Source organism: Nicotiana tomentosiformis, chromosome 9 (assembly GCF_000390325.3).
Source record: "Nicotiana tomentosiformis chromosome 9, ASM39032v3, whole genome shotgun sequence".
In the NCBI taxonomy this organism is placed as follows: Eukaryota; Viridiplantae; Streptophyta; class Magnoliopsida; order Solanales; family Solanaceae; genus Nicotiana; species Nicotiana tomentosiformis.
The window spans coordinates 32,339,501-32,366,699 of record NC_090820.1 but is presented as its reverse complement, the minus strand read 5'-3'; the positions used below and the strand labels follow the sequence as shown (position 1 = coordinate 32,366,699).

The following is a 27,199-nucleotide window of genomic DNA, read 5'->3' as shown; positions in this document are numbered from 1 at the left end:
GCTGCTTCTGGTGCCTTCGCTTCTGCGAAGTCTTGGCCGCAGAAGCGAGCCATTCCTCGCAGAAGCGGATGGTCTATCGCAGAAGCGGACTCCTCTTCGCAGAAGCGAGTCCGCAGATGAGGAAATTTGGTCCCCAGATGCGAAAAAGACTGGGCAGAGCCCTTAAATTTGGAAGTCGCTATTTTTACTCATTTTGGTCAGTTTGAGCTCAGTAAGGCGAATATTTGGGCGATTTTCACGGGAAACATTGGAGTAAGTGTTTCTTATCATGTATTGATTATATTTCATGATTCCATACTCATTTATATCATGAATCCGTGAATTTGTGGAAGAAATATCAGATTTTTATAAAATCTTCCAAAAACGAAAATTTAAGATTTGATGGTCCATTTGACATCGGAATTGGATAAATTTTGTGTGGTTGAACACGTATCGGAACGGGTGTTCGGATTTCGTATGTTTTTCCGAGATTTAAGACGTGGGTCCCGCTGTCGAATATTTTAATGAATTTCGGATTTTAATCGAGAAAATTAGTAAATTCATATGAAATTAATTCCTATGATTCGTATTTAATATATCGAATTGTTTGTGAATAGATTTTAAGCTTTTGGAGACAAATTTAAAAGAAAAAGCTGTGGTTGAGTAATTGATTGGAATTTGCAAAGCGAGGTAAGTGTTGTGATTAACCTTGACTTGAGGGAATAGAACCCTTAAACTATTTGTTATGTGAAATGCATGTGAATGACGTATAGGCGAGGTGACGAGTGTCTATACGTCGTCAAATTAATTGTTTGCATAATTACTTGAAACATCATAAATCGTTTTAAATCATGAATTAATTATTATAATAATTGTTTCTATCCTATTCTTTGTCAAATATTAATTCTTGAATTCCTGCATTAATTGTTACATGCTATTTGAAATATGTGTCTTAATTGTTATTTGATATTTAGCATATTAAATATTAAACTGCCTATTTTCTCCCTGATTTCCATAATAATTTGTTGTTTGTCATTGTTTGTTTCATAACTAAATCATAATTATTGCATGCTTGTTGTCTTATAATCTTATATTAATTGTTGCATTTATTGGAAAAATTTCTTCTATAAGTATTGATAAATGAATATATTGGAGGAGCGGGTTGCATGCCGCAACAGAATTGATTGAAATGGATATATTGGAGGATCGGGTTGCACGCCGCAACAGACTTATTAAAAGTCCATATTGGAGGATCAGGCTGCAACAGACTTATTAAAAGTCCATATTGGAGGATCGGGTTGCACGTCGCAACAGACTTATTTAAAAGTCGATATATATATATATATATATATATATATATATATATATATAAGGGATCGGGTTGCCCGCCGCAACAGACTTGATTAAAATAAATATATTGGAAGAGCGGGTTGCACGCCGCAACAGAATGGAATATGAATATATTGTGAGAGCGGGTTACATGCTGCAACGGAAATTGATGAAAATGATAATTGGTTATGACTGTTGAGTTGGCTTCAATTATTAGAAATGAGTTACCCGATTTATTTTTATTATTTGTTGTTGTTACTAATATTGCGTACATGTTAATGTAAGTGACCCGCCTTAGCCTCGTCACTACTTTCTCAAGGTTAGGCTCAGCACTTACCAGTACATGGGGTCGGTTGTACTGATACTACACTCTGCACTTCTTGTGCAGATTTTGGAGTTGGTCCCAGCGGCGTACCATAGACTTGCTCGGATTTCAGCTACTCAGAGGAGACTTGAGGTATAACTGCATGACGTCCGCAGTTCTGAAGTCCCCGTCTACTTTACTTTAGATGTGTGTTTATTTCCAGACAGCTTTATTTTATTCAGACCTTTATTTGTATTATTCTAGAAGCTCATGCACTTGTGACACCAATTTTGGGATAGTATTTAGACACCGTTAGTTTTATGGGTTATTCACTATATTTCAGACCTTACTTCCGCATTTATTTCTTTGTTATTAATAAATTAAAAATTGTTTAGAAATGGTTAATATTATTCTAACTTTGGCTTGCCTAGTAAGTAAAATGTTAGGCGCCATCACGGTCCGAAGGTGGGAATTTCGGGTCATGTCAGCTTCCCGAATAGGGCAAACTTTCGAACTACTGCTGAATCCATGGGCAAGTAATAGGATTGATTATGTATCACAATTTCATCACTACATCGAAGGCTTTTTGTAAGCAATGTCCGGGCGATAATTAGTCAGGTAGAAAAGAGATGCTAGAGAGAAAAGGCTAGAACTTATGCTTTGACTTGATTGATAGCTCTTTTATCTTGGGCTGCAGTAATTAGATCGATAGGTCGTTCCTCCCTTTGTCCCTGAATATGGGGAATATGTTCTCATAAAATCTTGTAACGTTCATTCTTTTTTCTCTAATAGACGGTCAAAACTTCATCTGGGTTCGAATCCTAATGAGATGTCCAATGCAAAGAAAAGTTCCACTTCTTCTAAGATAGAATAAGAATAAGCAGAATTGCCCTCTTACTATTTTAAAAAGCATAAGAATATGAAATTCGCAACATAATATTTTCTTTGTGTATCGGTACAAAAACATGCTTTTTGGGGGAGAGATACTAAGCACTTTTTTCGAATCTGGAGTTGTAGATAGTATGAGAAATCGATAGTATGGGAAATCGCCTTTCGAGTTCCTCCCTCCTCTTCGCTCCACTTCGTTTCGCTCGTTTTCTTTTTCCTGGAAGGCTTAGGTGTTCGTGGGTAAGCAACTGTTGCTTATCGATTAATAGAGTCAGCTCCATATCTTAGCCTTAGAATAGTACGGTTCCCCTTTTTTGGTTTAACCAAGGTAGCCTCGTGCTCGAGTTCACTCGTGAAAGAAAGGTTCTAGCGGTAAAGTAAACAAAATCCTCCCCGGCGCAAGGTAATTCAATTCTTTAGTTTTGTGGCAGAGAGTTTTAGAAGACTCTCGTTAGTTGAACTGCTAGAATATATCTATGTTGATTACTATTGGATTGAGCTAAGATTATGAATAAGTTATTTATTCTTCGTCCTTTTGAATAAAAACACCTTCGGAATGATGGTAGTAGAATAGTCGATCTAATCTCGCAAGACATCAGAGCAGCTGTAGAATAGAGATTGCAATTCCATTTTTTTTATATGAAAGGGGACAAGTGATCCGTCCTTTCTCCCCCTTTCGTCATAAGGCGTGGTCTGACTTTGAGAAATAAATTCTTGTGTTTAGGTCCCTACTAAATAGAACCCCAAAAAGTGGATCCCGCTCTAATAGCTCCAAATAAATTAAATACATGCATTAAGATGGGTAACACAATGTATAGGGTCTGTCTCCTGCCCGGTGTTGGATGGTCAGAAGGATAAGTGTTATAAGCGATCATTGAAGAGGAATAAAAAAAAATTGGTAGTTTTCCTATCAAGTACATGGATATTTTTAGGTTTCTTGACTTCACAGAAGGGATTTTGGCTCTAACTCCATAAAGGGCTGGTGGGTGGGGGTAGAGCCTCTAGCGGTCTTTGCCGGGACCGATGCTAGTAGTTAGATTCAATATTCAAAAAGTCTTAAATAGAAGCCAAATCCAATCTCACCAGTCTTCCTTCCTTTTTAGTGCACATGAAACGGAAACCCTAATAGAGACTACCTGATAATCTCATTTCTTTCGACGGAGAGGGGGTCCACCTGCCCTTGCCTTTCACTCTCATTTATTCTCTTTCTTCTAGCATATATCTGGCTTAATAAAGAAATACCTATATCACTTACTAGACTGAACAAGACTACTATTTCGCTTTGCAAACACACAGGGCAAGTTCTAGATATCAACTAACATGTACAGAATATCAACAACCTCACACATACATGGCACATAACTCAATCAGGATCGAATCTATCCCGACTCTCTTGTCAAAGCATTTAAGCAAAGTCACAATCAATCAATTTAAGGCACTTATCTATGAGTCAATAACTGAGCCTAGGAGTCACAACTAAGGCACTCACTACTCTTAAGGTACAACAACTTCAAGAAAAGTCATCTCCATTTAATACATAGCACAAGATTTCACTATTCCTAATAAAAAAAACTAATTACACCCGGTTCAAGCAAAACCCTTGGAAAAGAACCGCGGCACTAAGCAAAACTAAGGGGGAATTGTTACACTTCATAAAAAAACAAAATATTTTCTCTTCGACTTTGATCACTCAAGAAGACAGTCGAGGAAATCCATCGTCAGGAAAAGTCAAATTTCTTTTTTTTTTTCAATCAAAAGAAACGAAAACATCTAAAGAAACGGAAACAAACACACATATACATATTTACATCCTCACTCCACACTTTTAAATTGGGGAATGTCCCCATGACACACAACTACAAGTCTCTAAACTTCTCAAATTTCTGACGCACATTTGCACTGATGCGTCGCACTGTGCTACATATTGTGCGAAGCATTAGTACAAATGTTATAACCCTTGCGCTTTCTTCCAAATTTCATATGCAACGCCGGTCCACGAGCCCCGGACGCGATCCCGGTTTAATTCCTAGGCTTTTACTCAAACTTCAAAGGTCTAGATTATTCTATTTAGCTCCAATTTATCTTTTTAACTCGGAATCATCTCCTACAAAGCATAAAATACATAATAAGTTAAAATATCTATCATTTAAGCTCACACACACTCAAAGTGAAGTAATTAGAGTGCAGAATGCGGCTAAAACACGTGTTCCTACTCTACTATCAAAATATGACCCAAGAAATTTTAAGTTAATTCTCTTTCTTTTCTCAGTTGTCGCAGGTGTTTCTCCAACTCTGGTTCGTAGGGTATCACTTGCTTTGAAGAAGATCGAGTCATACACCAAAACAATTAAACATGTATCCTGCACAAGTGAGAAGACGTGAATACACTAAAATAAAAATTGGTTCCTGAATTAGTACTAAAAATTATTTTAAAAACTATTGATTTCCAATCCCAGGCAACGACGCCGAAATTTCACGAGCACAAAACACAACACAAAATTATTGTTCTCTAGTCAAAGATAGTATAGTTTAACTATCGTCTCCACAAGGATTGAATTTAAACAATATTCAGTTGATTACTATCCAGAAAAATTAACACTTGATTTGATGATTATCAACTATAATTAATTACTAAAAATTAAGCAATTAATAATTGATCACAAAAGACAGCAGATGAGCAACGAAGAATATCAATGAGAGAAATAAGGGTAATTGACTAGACAGGTGCAAGATAATAGATTCGGGACCCAATTCTTGAGTTAATTCACTCTATAATACGGTTGGTTTTTACGAATTCAACATATAATTAGATTACTCTTGAAGTTAATGTTCCTCTTTCGATTAAACGTTAATTTCAGTAATTAATCCAATTGAAGCATGGTAAACAATTGAAACGAATAAAATGATGGTTATAGTCTAAAGGGTAACTTCTCATGAATATTTTCCTATTTTCTAGTTCGATTAATAATTCAAGGGGCTCTTTCGATTACCTATTTGAATCACGAATTTAAACTAGAGCATAACATGTAAAGCAATTCAATATCAAGCTCATCTTTCGATTAAGCAAAATAAGAAATAACTCCACAATACGAATTAAAACTCTCAATTAATTTCAACAATTATCAAGAATTGAATCCCTAATCAAGTTGTCAAAATACCGTATCTATCAACACCCTAATGGAATTTACTCCATAGCAATGAAAAAAGTCATCTCAATAAGGTTTAAAACTATACAAGACATCAATGATAATGATTCGATACAAATTCCTGTATTGCATCGATCGTTGATTGAATTCTTGATGAATTCTTGTGTCTTCTTGCCTTGGTTGGTTCTTCAATTTTCCGTAGGTCAAAAGTCCTTCAAAATATATGTTTTCAGTGTATTTATACTAAGTAGGAATGAACCCGGACGAAACTACCCTCTTTGAGCCAAAGTGAAAAAACCTGCAAACTTTTTACATTTCATGCATCGCACAGTGCGTCGCATTAGTGTAGTTTACACAATTGCAAACTCTCTGAACTCCCAGTGTCTGACAGACTTTTGTGTTAGTACGTCACAATAATGCAATTTCTTGTCAGACGACAAAACTCCTAGTCTCTAAACTTGTCAACTTCTGACACACATTTGCACTAATGCGTCACACACTGCTACGCTTAATGCGTCACATTAGTACATTTGTTCTAGCCCTTGCACTTTCTTTCCACTTTCGCATGCATCGCCGGTCCACGAGCTCCGGATGTGATCCCAGTTTAATTCTTTGGATTTTACTCAGACTACAAAGCTCCAAATTTTTCGATTTAGCTTCAATTAATCCTTTTAACTCGAAATCATTTTCTGCAAGACATAAAACATGTAATAAGTGTAAATCACTATCGTTAAGCTCAAACACACGTAAAATATAGTAATTAGAATGTAAACTACAGCTAAAATACAGGTTTCTAGCATACCTTCAAGTCCTCTTGTCCTACTCGTATGTGCTCTCCACTAGTTTCAAATGCGCTACTTTCTTAGCTTCCACTTTTCTTTGGACCTTTTCATTTCGCCACCAATCCCTTTTCTGCCTGCTATAGTAACCCTTGGAGACCCCTAACAGCTCTCTCGCAGCCTCCGTAATGTAGTTATCCGTCATTATCCACATATCACTTGTGTTCCCACTACTCTTCCATACCCCCATAGCCAACAGCTTCTCCTGCAACTCCTGAACTTTGTCCTTAGTCAAGGCTTCCTACTTGATCTTCTGTTGACCCCATGCATCCCTCTTCTTCCTCTTCATCACAATGTCTAGGTCCATCACCAAGAGCCTATACTGGGTCGCGAGGTTCTCACTCAGGATAACCTTACAATCTCTGCACAGACCTTTACCACACATTCTGTAATCAATTTGGGTCTTGGCCACCGTACTTTGGAAGGCAACTAAGTGTTCCTTCCTCTTCTGAAAACTCGAGTTTGCTATCACCAAATCGAACGATTTAGCAAACAAAGAAAGAAAAAAGAATTTCCCTTGTTTTGTTTCCGGATTAGAAAAACATCCATATTTTTAATCTCTTGACAAGTTGACTTCTATTTTCTTCTTCATTTGTCCAACAAAAAAACAAGACGAAATTTGATTTTCTCACTTTCTCTTTTATTTTCTCTTACCTTACCTAGTTTAATCCAATTATAACCTAAGGTAAAGTAAGTTGTTTGTCCCTAATCCTAGTGCCAAAATCACATCTCTAAGGTTTCTTGAAAATGATAAAAATGCACCACAGTTACGAAAGACGATAACCTTGGGTTATAAATTTCTTACAAAGCAGTCTTTCCATTTGGTACGAAGGATAGGAGAAAGAAAAAAGGGAACTGTGATGAGTTTGTGGCGGAGAGGAGGGTGGTATTGGCCAAACGCTGAGTACCACTACACTCACTACTATTTCGTGACAACATTGATATGCACTTTACATACGTATACACTCACTACTATTTCATGACAACATTGATATGCACTATATATATATATATATATATATATATATATATATATATATATATATATGTATTGTACATGTGTATAAGTTACATACGTACATGCATATACACGACATGCATTACACACACATGGTGTTGGATAAGTAAGTGGTAATAAAAAATTTAAGCTTGATCTTTGTTCTTTTTTTAATTTTCAAGGTTGATCTAGTTGAGCGGGTTACTGGTTTCTCACTAATTATCAAAATGTAGTCAATTGCACACTATCTCCTTAACAAGATCCTTAATTTCTCCACAAAGATAGTAATTTGTTGATTTACACATTCCTACTCTGATATTTAGACTTTATTATGTAATCTTATATCATGCTTCTGTTTTTGGTAAGTTGTTATGAAGTACTTCTCCATAAAATACCACAAGGTGCATTCGTATAAAAACAAACACCAATTAAGTTCTTTCCTTTTCCTTTTTGGTAGGTAACTACTAGCAATGAGATCACTTCATTGCTTCCTCTATCTATAAAACATCCAAAACTAAAGTAATTTCAAACAAAGAAGAAAAACCTTGAGAGCTTTTCCAATGGAGGAAATACAAGATACTAATACTACATCTCTTAAGGTTCTAATGGTTCCATGGTTAGCTCATGGCCATGTAATTCCTTATTTAGAACTAGCCAAGAAACTCTCCAAAACCAATCTTTTCTTCATATACTTTTGTTCAACACCTATCATTCTTAATTCCATCAACCAAGAAAATCTACCAAAAAATATCCAACTAATAGAATTTCCTTTACCATCATCAAAACAACTTCCTAGCCATAACCACACCACCAATGGCCTACCCAAAAACCTCCTTTCAACCTTAATCCAAACTTTTGGAGAAGCTAGTTCAACCTTTGGCAAAATTCTTGATTCCCTCAATCCTGACTTACTTATTTTTGATGGTTTTCAACCATGGGCACCAGAGTTTGCTTCTTCAAGAAACATTCATGCTATTTATTTCCTAGTAGTTGGCTCTGCTTCTATATCCTTCTTCTATCACCATTATTTGTATGTTGGCACAAGAAACTTTCCATTCTCAGGAATTTTTCTTAAGGATTATGAGGCAAAACAACTCCAACTCGCCGCGAAAATGAACTCCCTTGGACCAAATGTTGCTTTCAATGGGGTTGAAAAATCCCATGATATTATTTTGATCAACACTTGTAATGAAATTGAGGGAAAGTATGTGGATTATCTCTCAACTCTAAGCAAGAAAAAAGTCATACCTGTCGGTCCACTTATTCGTGAAATGAAAACAAGTATGGAGAATGAGGGAAATGACTCCAAGATTATACAATGGCTAGACAATAAGGATGAGTCCTCATGTGTTTATGTTTCGTTTGGAAGTGAATATTTCTTGTCCAAAGAGGAAATTGAAGAAATAGCTCATAGTTTAGAGCTAAGTGAGTTGCACTTCATCTGGATACTAAGGTTTCCATTAGGTGAAGAAATTAACATTGAAAATGTACTATCAAAAGGTTTTCTTGATAGAGTTAAAGAAAAAGGTGTCATTGTGGAAAAATGGGCACCTCAAGCAAGAATTCTTGAGCATGCAAGTGTTGGGGGATTTTTGTGTCATTGCGGATGGAATTCTATACTAGAAAGTTTACATTTTGGAGTTCCTCTTATAACCATGCCTATGCATCTTGATCAACATACTCATTCAAGAATGACGGTCGAGCTAGGGACAGCTATGGAGGTTGTGAGAGATGAAAATGGGAAACTGAATAGAGAAGAGACAGCCAAAGTGATAAGAAATGTGGTGATGGAGAAGAATGGTGGAGAAATTGTGAAGGCAAAGGTAAGAGAATTGAGGAAAAAGATAAGTGAGAAAGGAGAAGAAGAGTTTGATCAAGTGGTTAAGAGGTTGTTGCACCTTTGTACCAAGAATAAGCAATGAACACAAGATGGCATAAAAGATGAATGGGTTGGTTTCTTTTTTCTGTGGGGGAGGGGGGGTTATGATTTTTGAATTGAAATGCACTTTTCTTTTTGTTCTGGAAATTTGTGATGCTTTTCTATCTTAAAATAAAAAAGAGATTCTATTAATATTGCAACTACACTCTCTTACTTATTTCACATTGTGGTCTATGTCTTCATCCTAGATTCTTTATGATAGAGTCCATTTTTTTCCTAAAAACTTAAGTTTTTGCCGGTGGCCTTGCAAACTTAAGTTGATTCAATTCAAGTTCAAAACTGGTTACGTACGTCCATCGGGTTTGGATTCATCACCCCAAATTGAAAATTAAAGAAATTGGCGGTGAAAGACCAGACCGCCAATTTTTCAAGTTTTTCATGATTGGAAGTGCCTTCACTCATTTTGTCGTTCTTACTTTATTTTGACTTTACAAGGGTTAATTCACGTAATTTTTGAAGTGATATAAAATGTGATTCAATTGGTCGTAGCAGTAAGAACTTACATTCAAAGAGAGTTTAGCTTTAGAGGAACTACCAGCAGAAAATTGCTTAAAAGATGTTAATATAATGTTTGATACAATTGATACTCGAAAATGAATGGGGAACTTGTATTTACTACGCAAGTTGGGCTATGCTTATCAAATTCCTTAGGCATATATACAAAGTTGTAGATTCACAGAATTTCGTTTGGCTTACGCATGCATATGTTTTTGGTTCTCTTTTCAATTGGTTGGCAAATTTTAATTCATTTCGCATATACTTTCTTTGACTTAAAATCCTTTTCCCTAATGTTGTATCATCAATTATCTTTAGTGAATTATACATAAAGTACACAAAAATAAAAAAGGAAAGAAGAGCCAGAAAGTAAACTCTTTAAAAGTTTCAATAGAACTTAAAGTTCACAATCAAGATTCACATAAATGACATCTCTTAACGACTGTTAGCTACAAGAAACATTGTCCAGATATATACATATTAGCATATCCATAGTGCGAAAAGAAAATACAATAAGATCAAAATGTGAGCAACTCCCTTCTGCATCCATTTTTCTTAAGGACTATGAGATAAAGCAAGCTTCATCGCGTTGAGTCCTCATAGAACCATGGTAAAGAAAAGGTTTTGGAGAAATTGAGGCAAACATACATCGATTTCCTATCTATTTGAACTGGAAAAAAGGTAATACCTGTTGGTCCGCTTGTTAGAGACTCTAATACAGATGAATCTTCAGAGATCATCCAATGGTTAAACGAGAAGGATCCTGCTTCAACTGTGCTAGTATCCTTTGGAAGTGAGTGTTTCTTGATTAAGGAAGAGATGAAGGAGATTGCACAAGGGCTAGAGATTGGCAATATCAACTTCATATGGGTAATCAGGTCTCCGGTTGGGGTTAGAGGAAGAGGATCCCCAGGCTAGAATTCTTGCTCATTCTAGTATTGGTGGTTTTGTGAGCCATTGCGGATGGAGTTCTGTAATGGACAGAATAAATTCCAGAGTCCCTATTATGGCCATGCCACTGCAATTTGATCAATGTATAAATGCTAGGCTGATGGGGATGGCTGGTGCTGGAGTAGAGGTGATAAAGGCAGGTGATGGGGGACTGAACACGGAAGATAAGTAGAGCGATAAAAGATGTGGTTGTAGAGATAACAGGGAAGAAATAAGGAAAAAAGGTACGAACAATGGGCGCTAAGATCAAAATGGGAGCAGATGAAGACATAGAGCTACCGTGATTTAAGAGCTGGCAAAACTCTGTGAGAAGCATAAACAACAGGAACAAAACCGTGGTTCTTGAATTGCTCGATCATGAAATGGCACATTGGGTTGAAGATTTGCATAGAAAAGAGGACAACATTAACTGAAACATATACACAATACAAAACTACATAGTCCAAGGCATAATGGAACAAAATCATTTCCCTTTGTAACATCTGTGTTTTGCTTTCACTTTTTGAAATAATATCTAATACAACCATTTAATGATTTGTATGCATTTTCTTTAAATAATGGCTTGTACATAACCAGCAACAAGCGTTTCCTGTCTCAGGTCTGTTGTGTATATCTCACTGACGAAAGAATCTCAAAAAACCTTTTACTAATAGCAAAACTTGATGATTTTAGATCATCTATCAACCAATGCCTATAAATCACAAAACCAGTCCTAAATAAGAAGTAATTCTCTCTGAATATTCTCTACGATATCGCTTTTGTTATGTCCTATCATTACTGTGATTGTTAGTATCGCTATCCGATGGTCACTTACAGAGATATTAGCAGCCAAAACTTCAGCCTGATGCTTGTCAAGAACACCGAAAATCTTGGTCAGCAGCCCTTGACTTAGCTGAAATTGGATCCCAAAAAATGCTAATCCTTTCGAGACAGTAACATTAACAGAGGAAACCCTGTTTCTGCATTGAGATAAAGCTGGTTTATCAACCACCAATTCTCCCAAAAATGACTTCTTCAAATTCTCCAACCTTACTATTTCTTGCTCTAGGCGCTTGATGTAATCTGTAGACTCTGCTACAATGTTCTCTCTTGTTTCCTGAAATTTTCAAAAGCCAAGAAAGAAACAGTGACTTAGCCATTATGTATCCAGTATTACCTAATATATGCATCACATTTTTATTTACATATGAAGTTAGAATAAAGGGCAGCTCGGTGAGTACGCTCCCGCTATGCGCGCGGTTCGGGGAAGGGCCGGATCACAAGGGTCTATTGTACGCAGCCTTATCCTGCATTTATGCAAGAGGCTATTTCCACGGCTCGAACTCGTGACCTCCTGGTTACATGGCAACAACTTTACCAGTTACGCCAAGGCTCATCTTCTGTGAAGTTAGAATCTAAGCAAAAAATAGATATGTATACCATAGTCTAAGGAACTTACTGCTAAATTACATTTCGGGAAACAAATCTAGTAACAGTTGCAATTGCAGATATAACCATTCAGATTGCAATTTTTCCTTATTTTACTGAATCAAAACTAGAAGATAAAACATAGTGCCCTTAGGCTTACTTTTTCCTTTATTGACTGAGAAAATGGGCATATTTTTTTATACAGAACACACACACACACACTACTCAAATGACTAATTCAAAACGTGACTTAGACAAACAGTCAGAATGAAACTGAGATAACCACAAAAAAATAGCATCAAACTATAAGAACATTTTAACAATACCCAAATAATTACGAATTTTCACAAACAAACTGAACCAAAATACAATACACAAATGAACTAAAGGAAACCCAATTGCTGAATTGAAAAAGCAGAAGAAGGGAAAATGACCTTATGGACGTGGGAGAGAGTAGGGACCAAAGATTGAAGAACAGAATACATCTCAGCCATTTTCCTTCTTCCCTCACGTCCCTTCTGTATATTAATACTCTCATTCTCATTAATAGGACCTTCTTTTCTCTGCCTTTTCCCATAATTTAATGAGCTACAACCCACCATCGCATTCGTAGTAGAAACATCAGTCAATGGTGGAATGCAAGTATCTTTGTACCCTTCCATTACACCCATAAATAATCTCTCTATTTCTTCCTCTTCTGTTTCTTCTCTCATCATTTCTTGCCACATTTCTCCTCATCTGTTTTTCATCACTCAGCTATAACTATTACTGTATATATGTGTGTGTATATATATAGCCCCCCCCCCCCCCCCCCCCCCCCCCACGCGCACACACACACACACGAAGAAGAGAGAAGGGAGTTGGTTAGAATATGTATGATTTATGCAGTTTTGCACCAACAAATGATAATCTTTTATTTGATTCTGTTGCAAATTTTGTTTGTGTGGGGTATATGTTTTTTGAGACTTGAATGGTGATTGATCACTTTATTGAATCTCAGCTGTCCGTTTTTTTTTCAACGGTGATGATTGTTCTGAAAATTTTCAAGATTTACGGTGCGGTTGTGTGGCTTGTGTAGTAAAAAATTGCTCATCTGATTCTGAACCGCCGAAACAAACATCCATGTGGGTGGTAGGGTAAAGGGGTAGGGGGGAGTATGTACTTGGGCTGTAAGAAAAGTGAAAATTTTATACACTTTAACCAATAAGAATGGTGAAATATCAAGTGAAGTGAATTGGTATAGGGAAAAAGGCCAAATTTGTCCATATACTTCGGATAATTAGTCACGTTTATATCTGTTTCTACTTTCCGTCTAAATTTATTCCCACCATTAACAAAGTAGATAAAATCATCCCTAACCCTAACGGATTTCCAACATGGTAATGGGACCTCTCACTTAAACTGCCAACTGGGCAATTATCAGCCCAAATTTTAAAAGGCTCGTGCCCATTTCTTTGACCCAAAGACCCGTGCCCATTAATAGCTAGTGGCTACTTCTCCTCTTTCTTAGAACCCATAAGTTAGACTATGGAAATTTTAGCTTAACATTGCTCAAGTGAAAAATAATAATAATAATAATAAATCATCTCCATCTAATTTCGTCTTCTCCATTTCACCACCACCACAACCAACGTGTTCTTCTTCTTTTCCATTTTTGGCCATTAACGTACTTTATTTTTTAAAACCTTTTTCAGCCATTTTCTTCTACATCCATTTTACAACTTTTTTCTTTACCTATTTCATCACAAGAATCAATCATGTAACAGGCGAAATCGGAGTTTTTTTCTCCCAAAAGTGGTACCCCATCAGCTGCAGCAGCAGCCTCTACTTTGCAAACTAGAAAAAATCTGTTCTTTTGACCAATCAATTATTGTTTTTTAGCAAAGCCTTGAAATTTTTGGAACCCATAAGAAGATAAAGATAGAGATAATCCTTCAAGGGGTTTAGGTTTAAGAGAATTAAAAGAATTGAATTTGTGCCTTCAATGGGTAAAATGTTCTGGTTTTGGGTTTAGAAGGCAGAGAAAGAAGCCCTTTTGTTTGTAGAACAACTTTCATTTTTGTTAGAGACACTCTCTCTTGTTCTTTATCTCTACAAGTCCAAGAAATAATCTAAATATTTGAGCTTTTAACAGGTTAATAACAAAAAGAAAGAGAAAAGGAAAAGAGAGATAAGGTTGGCGAAGAAGAAGATACAACCAGAAAGAAATGGGCACGGACCTTTTAAAATTTGGGCTGATAATTGCAGTTGGCAGTTTAAGTGAGGGGTCCCATTGCCACGTTGGAAATCCATTAGGATTGGGGGTGATTTTATCTACTTTGTTAACGGTGGGGACAATTTTAGATGAAAAGTAGAAACGGCTATAAACGTGAATAATTACCCAAAGTATAGGAACAAATTTGGCCTTTTTCCCATTGGTATATCATTTGATCTCAAAATCAAAATTTACTATTTAAAAATTACATATAAATTTTTTTATATAAAAATTCACTATTTTTCTAAACAGATGGAGTAATATCTAATGATGAAAAAATAGTAACTACACTACTCTACTTGTTTTACTGTTTGACCATACCTGAGCGTAAGCAAATGTTAATGATGGGTAAAACTTATATTGTTTACATTGTCACTATCTTAATTTACCAGATTAAATGAAGTGAGAATGTGTAATAATTAGACATAGTTTAGTGATAATATCGATGAAAACACATTTTATGTATTTATTGAGTTAATATAGTCATATAGAAATTGAGCGTGAGTAAATTTTTTAGAACTGTGTGATGTACTTTCTCCTTTTTTAGTACGGAATATTATATATATATATATATATATATATATATATATATATATATATATATATATATATATATATAAGTACTTTAACTTTCAAGTATTTGTTAAGTGTACTCAAGTCTACCTAACTCTAGTAAGTTTAGGTAGTTAATGTTATTAGAAGTTAAGCAAGTAGTTAGCTAGTGAGTATAATGTGTATAAATAGAATAGCAAAACAAAGAATTAGCTTGTACAGTACATTTCAGTCAATAACAGAATCAATTATTCTCTCACTATGCCAACTGTCTTCTCGAAGCTTCTTCTCCCTCTTATTCTTCTTCTTCTTCTCAAGCTCCAGCCTCCATAGCCATGGAAGTTAATATGGTATCAGAGCTTGCATCGTCGATCTAAGCTCAGTCTTCCGCTCGTTCGATCTCTGCGTCACCTCAATTCAGTCACATGGTATTGAATTGTCACAGAGTGACAGGGGATTGAAGCTAGGATTTTTTTAAATTACTTAAAATCGAGTTGAATTGTACTCGACGCAGCTGAAAATGACGATTACAGATGAAGACAACAATCTCTCACCGGCGAATGCCTCTCCGACATCCAGTGTGACCAGATTCTCCACAATCGACCATAATCATTCTCTCTACCTACAACCTACAAATACTCCATGTAGTTCTCTGATCTCTCTTCAATTGACTGGTTCAGACAGATATGCTATATGGAGTAAATCTATGCGAATTGGTTTGTTAAGTAAAAGCAAATTAGGATTTGTTGATGGAAGGTATCCTAAGTCTAAATTTGAACCCGAACTACATGATCAACGGGAAAAGGTGAATGCAGTAGTTCTGTCATGGATAATGAATGCAGTACGACCAGGATTGCTAAGTAGTGTTGTGTATGCATCCAATGCTCACAGGGTCTGGGAAGATTTAAAGGAAATATTTGACAAGGTGAATGGCTCTAGAGTACTTCATCTCCACAGAGAGATTCATACTTTTACTCAGGGAACTATGACTGTTTCTGATTACTTCTCTAAGCTTAGATATTTGTGGGATGAATTTGATGCACTCATGCCTTGCCCTGGGTGTCCATGTCCAGAATCTAAAAAGTATGCTGCTCAATTTGAATACCATAGACTTCTACAGTTCCTTATGGTCCTAAATGATTCCTACTCACAAGCTAGGAGTTAGATTATGATGATGTCGCCAGTTCCTAACATCAACAAAGCCTACTCTTTACTTGTGGATCTTGAGAGTCAGAGGAGCCTAGCAAATTTTATACAAGTAGTACATGTTGCAGAAGTTGCTGAAGGCACTCCAATGTTTAGCAACAGAGGTCCAGTAGCTGCAAGGGGGAATCCTAGGCCTCAGAAGAAGATTCCTCAGTGTGAGTACTGCCATTGCAAAGGACATACAAAGGAGAACTGTTACAAGTTGATTGGCTATCCCTCAGACTTCAAGTCTAAGAAGAAGGGAGGTATTCCTAGAGTGTATGCAAACTATGCAAGTCCAGCAGTAGGTCATGTCCCTGGTGAGTGATGCCTGCAAGTTCACTAACAACAATCCTCAAATGCTCTTTGGAATGCAGAATCAACAGAGCCTTCAAGTACCTCAGCAGCTTATTCAACAACCTACTCCTTACTTCACACAAGAATCATATCAGCAACCACAACCAATGCATCAGAAACCCACTCAGCAGCCTGCCCCTTTCTTCACACAGGAACAATATCAACAAATTGTTCATTTGCTCAACAAAGACATAGATGAAGGCCCTTCTTACAAGACTGCAGCAGCAGGCACTCTGATTGCTCTGGTATCTCAGTATGTTAAGAATATAGGGATAATAGATACTGGAGCCTCTAACCATATGCCATCTACCCTGCAGTTGTTAAAATCTTGCCAGCTTGTTCCAGAGTCTGAAAGAAACAAAGTGCATTTACCTACAGGAGATGTAGCACTAGTCACACATACAGGAAAATCATCTGTGTTTACTAATCAGGACATTAGTGATGTTCTATATATACCTGATTTCAAATATAATCTCCTTTCAGTATCTAAGCTTACCAAAAAGTTGCAGTGTTTAGTGGCATTCTTCCCTGACTTTTGTATATTTAAAGATCTCTACAGTGGTCAGATGAAGGAAATTGGTAAGGAGAAACTGGGACTCTACATCCTGCAAGGAAGTTCATTACCTACTCAAGCTAAGTCTTCAAATAATATAGTTAAGGCAGTAAATAAAAAGGTGTGTTACAACTAACAGTAGCAACAACAATAGTACTAATGTTTCTGATTCTTGCTCATTATGGCATGTGAGATTAGGCCATGCTCCAATTGAGGTGATTAGAAAGCATGAGTCACTCAGTAAGCTGAAACCTTGTGATCAATCCCATTGTACTGTGTGTCCTTTGGCCAAACAAACAAAATTACCTTTTCAATTGAGCACTAATGTTTTAAATGCTGCATTTGAATTAATACACTGTGATGTTTGGGGACCCTATAGGGTACCAACACATGATGAAAAAAGGTTTTTTGTTACAATTGTAGATGACTTTACCAGATATACTTGGATTTGCCTAATTGTTTCAAAGTCAGACTCCATAGTTGTGCTAAGAGACTTTTTGAATAAAGTGAAGAATGTGTTCTTTAGTTCAGTTAAGACTCTAAGAACAGACAATGGAGGTGAGTTCTTTAGCCATAAGGTCAAGAATCTCATGTCTGACTTTGGCATTAATCATCAAAGCACATGTGTCTACACTCCACAGCAGAATGGGATTGCTGAGATGATGCACAAAACTATCCTGAACATGGCTAGGTCACTTAGATTTCAGGTTGCAATACCTTTAAGGTTCTGGGAAGAGTGTGTCACCACAGTTGTCTACCTAATCAGCAGACTACCCTCAAGAGTCACTGCTGACAGGTCTCCATTTGAAATGTTGTACTCTTATGCTCCTTCATTATTTTACCTTAAGGTCTTTGGCTGCCTATGCTATGCTGCTACTCCTAAGGTAGTAGACAAGTTTGCCCCTAGAGCTGTGCCTACAATTTTCATGGGATATTCAACCACACAGAAGGGGTACAAGCTATATGATCTTCATTCCCATACTTTTTTGGTAAGCAGACATGCAGTATTTCAGGAGAATTTGTTTCCTTTCAAGTACATGAAAGCAGCAGGTACTCCAATCTTTCCAGTCTTAGACCGTATGTCTCCTGATGCAGTGCACTATAGGAATGAGAACAGACATATCACAAGTCCCTCTACTTGTTCACTTAAGACACATGTTATTTCTCCTCATCCCATGGAGACCCATGCACACTTTACTGATGCATCAGAGGCAGAAGTTGAGCAGGTTGTTCCTGAGAAAGTCCTTCCATCCTCTGCAACCTCTCCAGTGGGTCCTAGAAGGTCATCTAGACCAAGTAAGCCCTCTCCCCCCCCCCCCCATGGTTACAAGACTATGTAACAAAAGGCTCCAAGCAATCCTGCTCATATCCCCTGTCCTCCTATGTCACCTATGCAAAGCTCAAGCTAATGTATCTGCAGGCTCTCTCAGCATATTTAGCCTTGTCAGAGCCAAAGACATTCAAAGAAGCCTCTACTTACCCAAATTGGATACAAGCTATGCAACTGGAGATAACTGCTTTCGAATACAATAATACATGGAGTATTGTTGACCTGCCACCTGATAAAGTACCAATTGGTTGCAAGTGGATTTTTAAAATTAAGTATAGAGCCTCAGGGGAGGTGGAGATATATAAGGCTCATTTGGTTGCTAATGGCTACAGTCAAAGAGAATGCCTTGACTACATAGAGACCTTCTCCCAGTAGCCAAGATGGTGACAGTCATGACTGTGGTAGCACTAGCTGCAGCTAAGCAATGTACTATTTATCAAATGGATATCCATAATGCTTTCCTTAATGGGAATTTACTAGAGGAGGTATATATGCATGATCCTGAGGGGTTTAGCAGACATGGGAAGTCCTTGAAGGTCTGCAAGCTTCACAAGTCCTTGTATGGACTTAAACAAGCTCCAAGACAATGGAACAAGAAGTTAATAGAGTCACTGCTGGGGTTGGGATTCAACAAAGTCACTTTGATTATTCCTTGTTTACAAGGAAAGCATGCAGTGATCTTAGTTTATGTTGATGATCTACTCATCACAGGAAACAATCAATCACTACCGAGTCAAACAAGAAAAAACCTCCAAAGTCAATTCAAATGAAGGATCTAGGTGAATTGAAATTCTTCCTTTGCATTGAGTTTGCAAGGTCTAGGGAAGGGATTGTAGTGTGTCAGAGGAAATATGCTTTGGAACTCATCTCTGAGTCAGGGCTAGGGGGAGCAAAACCAACAGGAACTCCACTTGAATTGGATCATAAGTTAACTTCTGAAGAGTATGATAAGTGTATAAGAAGTAATGAGGAGCATGAAGATAAACTACTCAAAGTTCCAGGAGGATATCAAAGGCTAGTGGACAGACTTTTGTACTTAACCATGACAAGACCTGACTTAGCTTTTGTTGTACAAGTACTTAGTCAATATATGCACTATCCAAAGACATCTCATATGGAAGCAATACTTAGAGTATTGAGATATCTAAAAGAAGCCCCAGGTTTAGGGTTGTTGATGCCTGCACAGACCAATAAGCCGAGTGCTTATTGTTACTCAGACTGGGGAGCATGTTTGCAAACCATGAGGTCTGTAACAAGATATTTGGTAAAATTTGGGGATGCACTGATATCTTAGAAGTCGAAAAAATAAGAGACAGTGTCCAAAAGCTCAGCTGAAGTTGAGTTTAGAAGCATGGCTTCATGTACAGCTGAAATAACTTGGCTTATAGGACTATTCAAAGAGCTTGAAGTGGATGTGGATTGCCTGTGAAGCTTAGGTGTGACAGCAAAGGTGTAATCCAAATAGCAGCCAATCCAATTTTTCATGAACGAACCAAGCATATAGACATTGATTGCCACTTTGTAAGAGAAAGAATTACACAGGGAATACTGAGAACTGAGCATGTTCCAACTAAAGAACAACTGGCTGACCTATTCACAAAGAGTGTAGGAAAACTTCTAACATGATTACTTGCTAAGCAGATTTGGAATACAAAATTTGTTCAAGTCATCAGCTTAAAGGGGAGTGTTATGTGTACTCAAGTCTACCTAACTCTAGTTAGTTTAGGTAGTTAATGTTATTAAAAGTTAAGCAAGTAGTTAGCTAGTGAGTATAAGGTGTATAAATAGAATAACAAAACAAAGAATTAGCTTGTATAGTACATTTCAGTCAATAATAGAATCAGTTATTCTCTCAATGTGCCAACTGTCGTCTCGAAGCTTCTTCTCCCTCTTTTTCTTCTCGAGCTCCAGCCTCCATAGCCATGGAAGTTAACAGTATTCACAAAGCAAAAGGAATCGAACTAATCCGTCAAATAGTACGTAACCCTTAATCAATCTTAACATAATTCCCTTTCCTTTTTGATTTGTTTGAACATTAGTAACGAACTTCTCTTCTTTTCTCTGAAACAGAGTGAACCTTTTTTGTTTGAAACTCTGTAACATTAGTAGCAAAAAAGAAAAAAAGAGTTGATAAATGCCCCTTTTAAAAAGTTTTATGAGAAAATTATGCTAAATACCTATCCAGATCAAACTTATTATTCATTTTTACTCATACTACATTTTCTTTCAATTTAACCTATTTGGCCCAAAATAACTACCCTACCTAAATCCCCGACAAGTGTACAGGTAGGCATTCTTAGGGATTCTATTTAGAGATTAACCAATAGTTATTTTATCCTGAAATATTAAACTAAAAATCTTAACTTCAGGATATTTCAGGATATTTTTGTCCTAAAAAAATTAAACTGAAAAATTGAAATTGTACTGGCTAACTCCTAAATATTAGCCCTTTAGAGTGACTATCTGGTGTCAATCCTACCCTAAACCCCTCATCCCTTATCCCAGAACTAACTACTCTGATACAAAAAGAAAGTTTAGAGCATAGGTCCAAACAATGGGCGGTAGAGTAGCCCAAAGTTGTGACTTCCAATTTAATCGAGCCCGATGATTACGTTTCTAAAAGTTATGCTTTTCAGGCTCTGAAAAGTAGCCATTATCATAGAGTTTCAACTTTTATAAATCACTCACATAAGTGGGGTACAAATTAGAAAACTTTTTAATAGAAGGCTCAATATCCATCCAACTTAATTCTTTGTTTCTGATTTCAAGAATCCATAGAAAATAAGCAAATTTAAAGAAAAGATTTTTACCTATTTATATTCCGTTATAAACTTAATTACTCTTCATAGAGAGGTTATTACTTAATTATAGTAGCATATACAATTTACCATTTATATACAAGATAATATATTAGACTCCAATCTTACCCATGTAATATAGGCTTCATTTTCTATATTTTTTTCTCTGTATAGATATTTCTCGCTCTGTTCCTTTTCGATTCGGCTTTTGCATATGATCATGCTCGGAGTTTTGAAGAATGGTGAAGAAAAATAATTCGACTGATTAAAAGCCATAGAATACATACATGAAGCACCAATACAAATGGGTTGCCAGAACTTTTTTTTAGATGAATAAACAAGAAATTGTCAACAGAGGTGGCATTTGGAACTAAACTGAAACTAATTAACAGTGTAATTGAGAAGTTGTCCGTGTCTACATGAGTTTAAACTCCATTGATAGCCATTAGAAAGCTTTGAATTCGAAAATTAAAATTTGCAAAATTATTTTTTGTTTTGATTGGTGTTGTTTCGAATGATTGGGAATATCCTTTGGACTTTATATCTCAGTTTTGAGAGAATTTGGTGAAATTTCGAGGTGGTTTTGGTTGTAATTTCAGATTGAAACTCGAAAAAGAAGATATAAAAAATTGTATATATTTTGTATGTGGAGTGTAGAAACGGTATACAAAATATCTACAACTTATATAATTGTATACAAGTTGTATATAAATTATAGTTTTTGATCGGATTCTGTACAAAAAAAATTATATTTTAGTTGTAGATAAATTATAGATTTTGACTGAATTTGTATATATATTATAAAAAACTTTAGTTACTTTTTGTAAATATAAAAACTTAGACAATCCGAATAAATATGTTTAAAATATTGTATAAATAGGAAAAAGTCTTTAAAGAAGCTATATATAAGTCAATTCATGGCCCAAATTTCTACATTTAGTAAAAGCATAAATGCAACACACATCTACAACGGATGATTTATCAAAACATATGAGAAAAGAAAACATCATAGCCTAATCATTACAATAAAACTTGGAACGTGGAAGAGCTATTATACAAGCAAAATATTTTCTAATGACGTATTTTTATGAGGCCCAACTTACTAAAGACGCCTGTTCTTATGAAGGTTCAACACAGCAAGCAACACCAACAACAAAAACAAGGCGGAACCAAGAAGGGAAATAACAATGGCCGCCGCAACTTGACCACAGAACCTATCAAACTTGTCGCACACCTTGGTCCATCGGACGTGGGAGTTCCCTTTGTATCCGATGAGGCCGACGGCCAAGGCGGCACCACCACCGGAGAAGAGCAGCGCCACCGTGATTAGGTCCAAGAGAATGATCATTAAGGAGAGACCTTTCTTTTTCCCCCTATTTGCCAATGAAAGGACTAAGGATATAACTGCATATGCACATGCTATTGCATTCACAATCACAAAGTACCTGAAATATATTTTGATCATAAAAATCACTCATAAATTATATAATAACACCCTTAGCTTGTTTCAAGATATATTCTCACCGAATCCTTGATGTTTTGGAGATAATTGTACTCGTGTAGCTTTAATGTTTCCATTTAAAGATTAAATTAACTTAATCAAATTTAGCTATGATAATCAAAAGATCAGAGTAGCCAGAATTTTAAGTTTATATATAGGTCCAGGGTTCTAGTTCTTTCAAGTTACCGGATTCTAAATTAAGAATTTGTACATGTTCAATGAATTTATTAGAGGATATACCGGATTTAATTTGGATCAGAATTATTAGGTTCGATCGAGTCCGTAAGCTAAGCTCATAAGCAAAAAATAGCAAAAGAAATTTGTTTAGAAAAGAAAACATTTTTGGCATCAACAAGCTTTTTCTAGTCCTCACTTACCTTACTAATGCAGCAGCTGAAATAGTCAAATGACATGCTATATATAGAAAAAAGAAAGAGCGAAAGAAGAAATCGGCTTTACTTAATGCGAAGGTTTTTAGTTCTAGATAACTAAAGTACAAAATAGATCACGTATCGTATTAATTTGGCATGAATGTGGATAATCGAGAGAAACTGTGGCACATGTAGCCAGTAATACTTATCCAAGATTTTGGGCATATTTCTGGGGTCAACTTAATTTATTGGAGAGCAAAAACAACAACATTTAAATCATCAATTCGTCATGCATAACTCATCATTATTGTCATTGAGAAATTGAATAAATTATCTTAAATTAGAAAATAAGATGAAGTCCAAGTGCATGTGAGATCACGACGTTAGAGATACTAGAAGATACGTTACGTAATTTATCAGATAATATATCTGAAAATCTTTTAGGAAAAATATAAACGTAGCTCTTCAACTCGGAAACAAAAAAAAAAGTAAAATAGAAAAAGGGATGAAGAAGAAAAGAGAAAGAGACTGCCAAAAAAGGTACTTTATGGCGTTTCGTAGGAAAATTCTGTGAAAGTTTGAGATATATAATGAGTATTTTGTGAAAAATTCAGCTGGTATATATAAATATATTTATATAGATAAGATTAGATGTCACTAGTATATTTTTATTATCGGTGATAAAATCACTGACTCTATCTTTTCGTAACCTTGTGTGTTTCTCTCTCCACATAGTAAACAGAGATCTAGAGTAGAAATTTTTTCCATTTTGGTTGCAAGATATTTATTCCTCTTACATATTCTTCCTAACTTCCTCGCCCACTTCTAATTGCCCTATTGATTCAATTCATAAGGCTAACTAATGTTGTTGTGAGACTTTGATTAGGTCGATTATTATAGGCTAGTTAGCTACTTCTAGCTTTTTTATACTGGCCCTTTCACTTTAGTGTAGTTTTAGTCGGATTTGGCTCACCTTCTGGAATCTTTTCATTTCCATCAATGAACATTTAATTTAATGACACTTGTCCTCTCTCATATTTAAGGGTCAAGGTTTATTTAGAGTAAATTTTGATTAAACTAAATATTCTTTTGCTGGGTTAGACTTAGACTTAAATTGGAAAAAGAAGATAGTAATCCGAAAATTTTGCTTAGTTAGTCGGAGAGGAAAAATATTTTCTTACCAAGACTAAAACTAAAAAATCCTACTCCCTCCGTTTCAATTTATGTGAACCTATTTCATTTTTAGTCCGTGCCAAAAAGAATGACCTCTTTACTTATTTGGAAATAATTTACCTTTATACAATGATTTATAGCCACACAAAATATATGTGCCTCATTTTACACCACAAGTTTAAAAATCTTTTTCTCTTTTCTAAAATTCTGTGCCCAGTCAAATGGGTTCACATAAATTGAAACGGAAAAAGTATATTTTTTTATTTGTCCTCTTTCAGATCTATGGGCTAGGGTTTATTTAGAGTAAACTATGGTTAAACTAATCTCTTGTTGGATTAGGCTTTAATTGGAAAGAGAAGATAGTTATCCGAAAATTTTGTTGCAATTTCATTCTGATTGGAAAAATATTTTTTTACCAAGATTAAAACTAAAAGATCCTATATTTTTTCATTAATCAATATCCTCTCTGACTAACTAATTTTGTCATTAAATGAAAAAATATACGGTAGTAGGATTTTTTAGTTTTAGTCTTGGTAAGAAAATATTTTTTCTCTTTGCCTAATTAATTTTGTCTGTCCAATCAGAACGAAATTGTCTGGCAAAATTTTCGGATTACTATCTTCTCTTTCCAATTTAAGTCTAACCCAGCAAAAAATATTTAATTTAACCAAGATTTACTCTAAATAAATCTTGATCCTTAGATCCCAAAGAGGATAAATATTATTAAATTTAATGTGTATTGATTGAAATGGAGAGATTGCCAAATCCGTTTTAGCCTATCTAAGTAAAGTCACGGCTCGTTAGTGGGAATAAAAAGCGATACCCGTATCACAACAAGGCACATGCACGTTTAGGGGGAGGAATCGTTATTGTAGTAAAAAATGCTGGGACAAAAGTAGCTACTTAGGATAATTAGTGCTATTGTCCAGTTTGATGGGAATAAAAAGGCGGTACCCTTAGAGTGTTTGCTATATATTGCAAAATTCGAAATCATTCACTAAGTACTAAATTACTAATAACTTGTCACTTATACTCATTATCTTTTAAGATATCATATATGTTGCGTTCATGTAACTGCTCACAGCACGGGCGGGAGGAGTTAATCTAACCTCTTTCGTCAATAAATCACGCCGTATATATAAGGTCATTTTTTACTTAAAAAAAAATATATGTACTAGATAATGCACACCCTCGATGAAAATTCAGCATTCGCCGCTGGTTTGACTGTATATACCAAATTAAAGATAAACAAAGAGATGTTTGAATGCTTACACAAAGGCCGACATATGATGCCACTTAGCAGTAGCCCGAACATTAATCGCCGGTAATGTGGGGACTAACTGGACAGCAACAACGGTAGTCTGTTTGTCAACTCCGAGAACAATGGCAGCTACAAGTGTAAGTACAAAGGCTAAAAACCTCAAACCAAAGTCTGTCCATCTTATGATTTGCTTATTAGCCACCCCAACTACCTTTCTACCTCCTCCATTCATATTGCTCTCTGTCTCCATTATATTTAAGAGTTTAAGTGAAAATATTCAAAGAAGGAAGAATCTGAATATGGTTGGTGTGGTGCTATTGGAAAGTGAAGGAGAAGGGTTTATATAGTAATACAGAAAGTCAAGTGGACAATAAAAGAGGGGGTTCGTAGTATATGTTTGAACAGAGACGTGTGAAAGAGAAAACTTTCATTTTTTGTGGGAGGGTTGTTGGGGGGGTGGGGGTGGGGAGAGTCGAGTGGATATTGGCGAAATCAGAAATTATATCAAAGGGAAATTTAAAAAAATACAAGTAGATCATACATAATATTATATGAGATTTAAACTTGTAATCTAAAGTAATTTTTAATTTATACTTAGCCTATACGAGAAGCTTTATACAAGAAATACAACTACAGTCATACCTCTCTATAACAATATCGCTATATAACAATCATTCACTATAAAAATCATGTTTTATGGAATTAATTTTTATACTATGTTACAATATATTCTCTATAAAAGCACTTCGCTATAACCGTCAAAATAATTCGGAACAAATGAGATTGTTATAGAGATGCATATGTACTATATATATATATATATATATATATATATATATATATATATATATAAAGAAGATTATTTTTATCCTACTTTTGACCCAAAAAAAATAAATTAAAACCTCTTTCATATCGTGTACTTTATACATGAGGTGCCGGCGGGGTAAGATGAGGTAATGAAATTCGGGGCGTGCACCTTGTCCACAGTCACTTGATATCGGTTCCCCGAAAATTTAATTATATATAATACTAAGCAAAATAAAAATATTTTTATTTAAATTTAGATAGAATACTACTTGTAATTATAATATATTTTATTTATTTGTCTATATATTTACAGCGCTTACGAAAATTTTACGCTGCTGATGAACTTACTCCATGTAGATCTTGGGAGGTGACGGGTGGGGTACGTGTATGAATATATATAGTAGCTTGGAAAGAAGACGAATGAAGTGGGAATACAGGTAAGATATGGCGTTTACATTTATTATTTGTGAGTTACAAGAGATTTTTGACTCTTCTAATTTGACAACTGGAATGGTCTCAATGCAGGTCTGTACTAGTAATATTTTATAGTATATGAATAAATATGATTATTTTGACTTTTCTCTTTATATTCAGCAGTAACGTCGTATTAATTACGTGAGCGGTTTCGCTTGACATAATAAATGATTCCTCTTTCCGTTATTATTATGAGTTAAATATAATAAAGAAAAAACGCCAACTTTAATTAAGAGTATGGAGTATGGACCATAATACTTCTATGCTTAATAACTATTTTTTTGTTTTGAAGAAGATTGAACGTCTGAA

At 35.6% G+C, this 27,199-nt stretch overlaps 2 protein-coding genes and 1 pseudogene across 2 annotated transcripts; 1 reads left to right on the top strand and 2 right to left on the bottom strand.

The window, feature by feature from the left end:
- The first annotated feature begins 7,939 nt into the window (after positions 1–7,939).
- On the top strand, positions 7,940–11,039 carry LOC104120083 (UDP-glucosyltransferase 29-like; annotated as a pseudogene).
- On the bottom strand, positions 10,283–13,481 carry LOC104120081 (transcription factor bHLH67-like). Its single transcript, XM_009631768.3, has 2 exons — positions 12,709–13,481; positions 10,283–11,963 (listed from the first exon to the last, which is right to left on the bottom strand). The coding sequence occupies exons 1-2, from the start codon at positions 13,000–13,002 to the stop codon at positions 11,580–11,582; spliced, it is 678 nt and encodes a 225-aa protein (XP_009630063.1). The 5' UTR covers positions 13,003–13,481; the 3' UTR covers positions 10,283–11,579.
- Positions 13,482–22,190: 8,709 nt separating this feature from the next.
- Positions 22,191–25,941, bottom strand: LOC104120082 (CASP-like protein 1E2). The gene is made up of 2 exons (XM_009631769.4): positions 25,621–25,941; positions 22,191–22,748 (listed from the first exon to the last, which is right to left on the bottom strand). Exons 1-2 carry the CDS (start codon positions 25,857–25,859, stop codon positions 22,406–22,408), a joined length of 582 nt encoding a protein of 193 aa, XP_009630064.1. The 5' UTR covers positions 25,860–25,941; the 3' UTR covers positions 22,191–22,405.
- Positions 25,942–27,199: the final 1,258 nt, after the last annotated feature.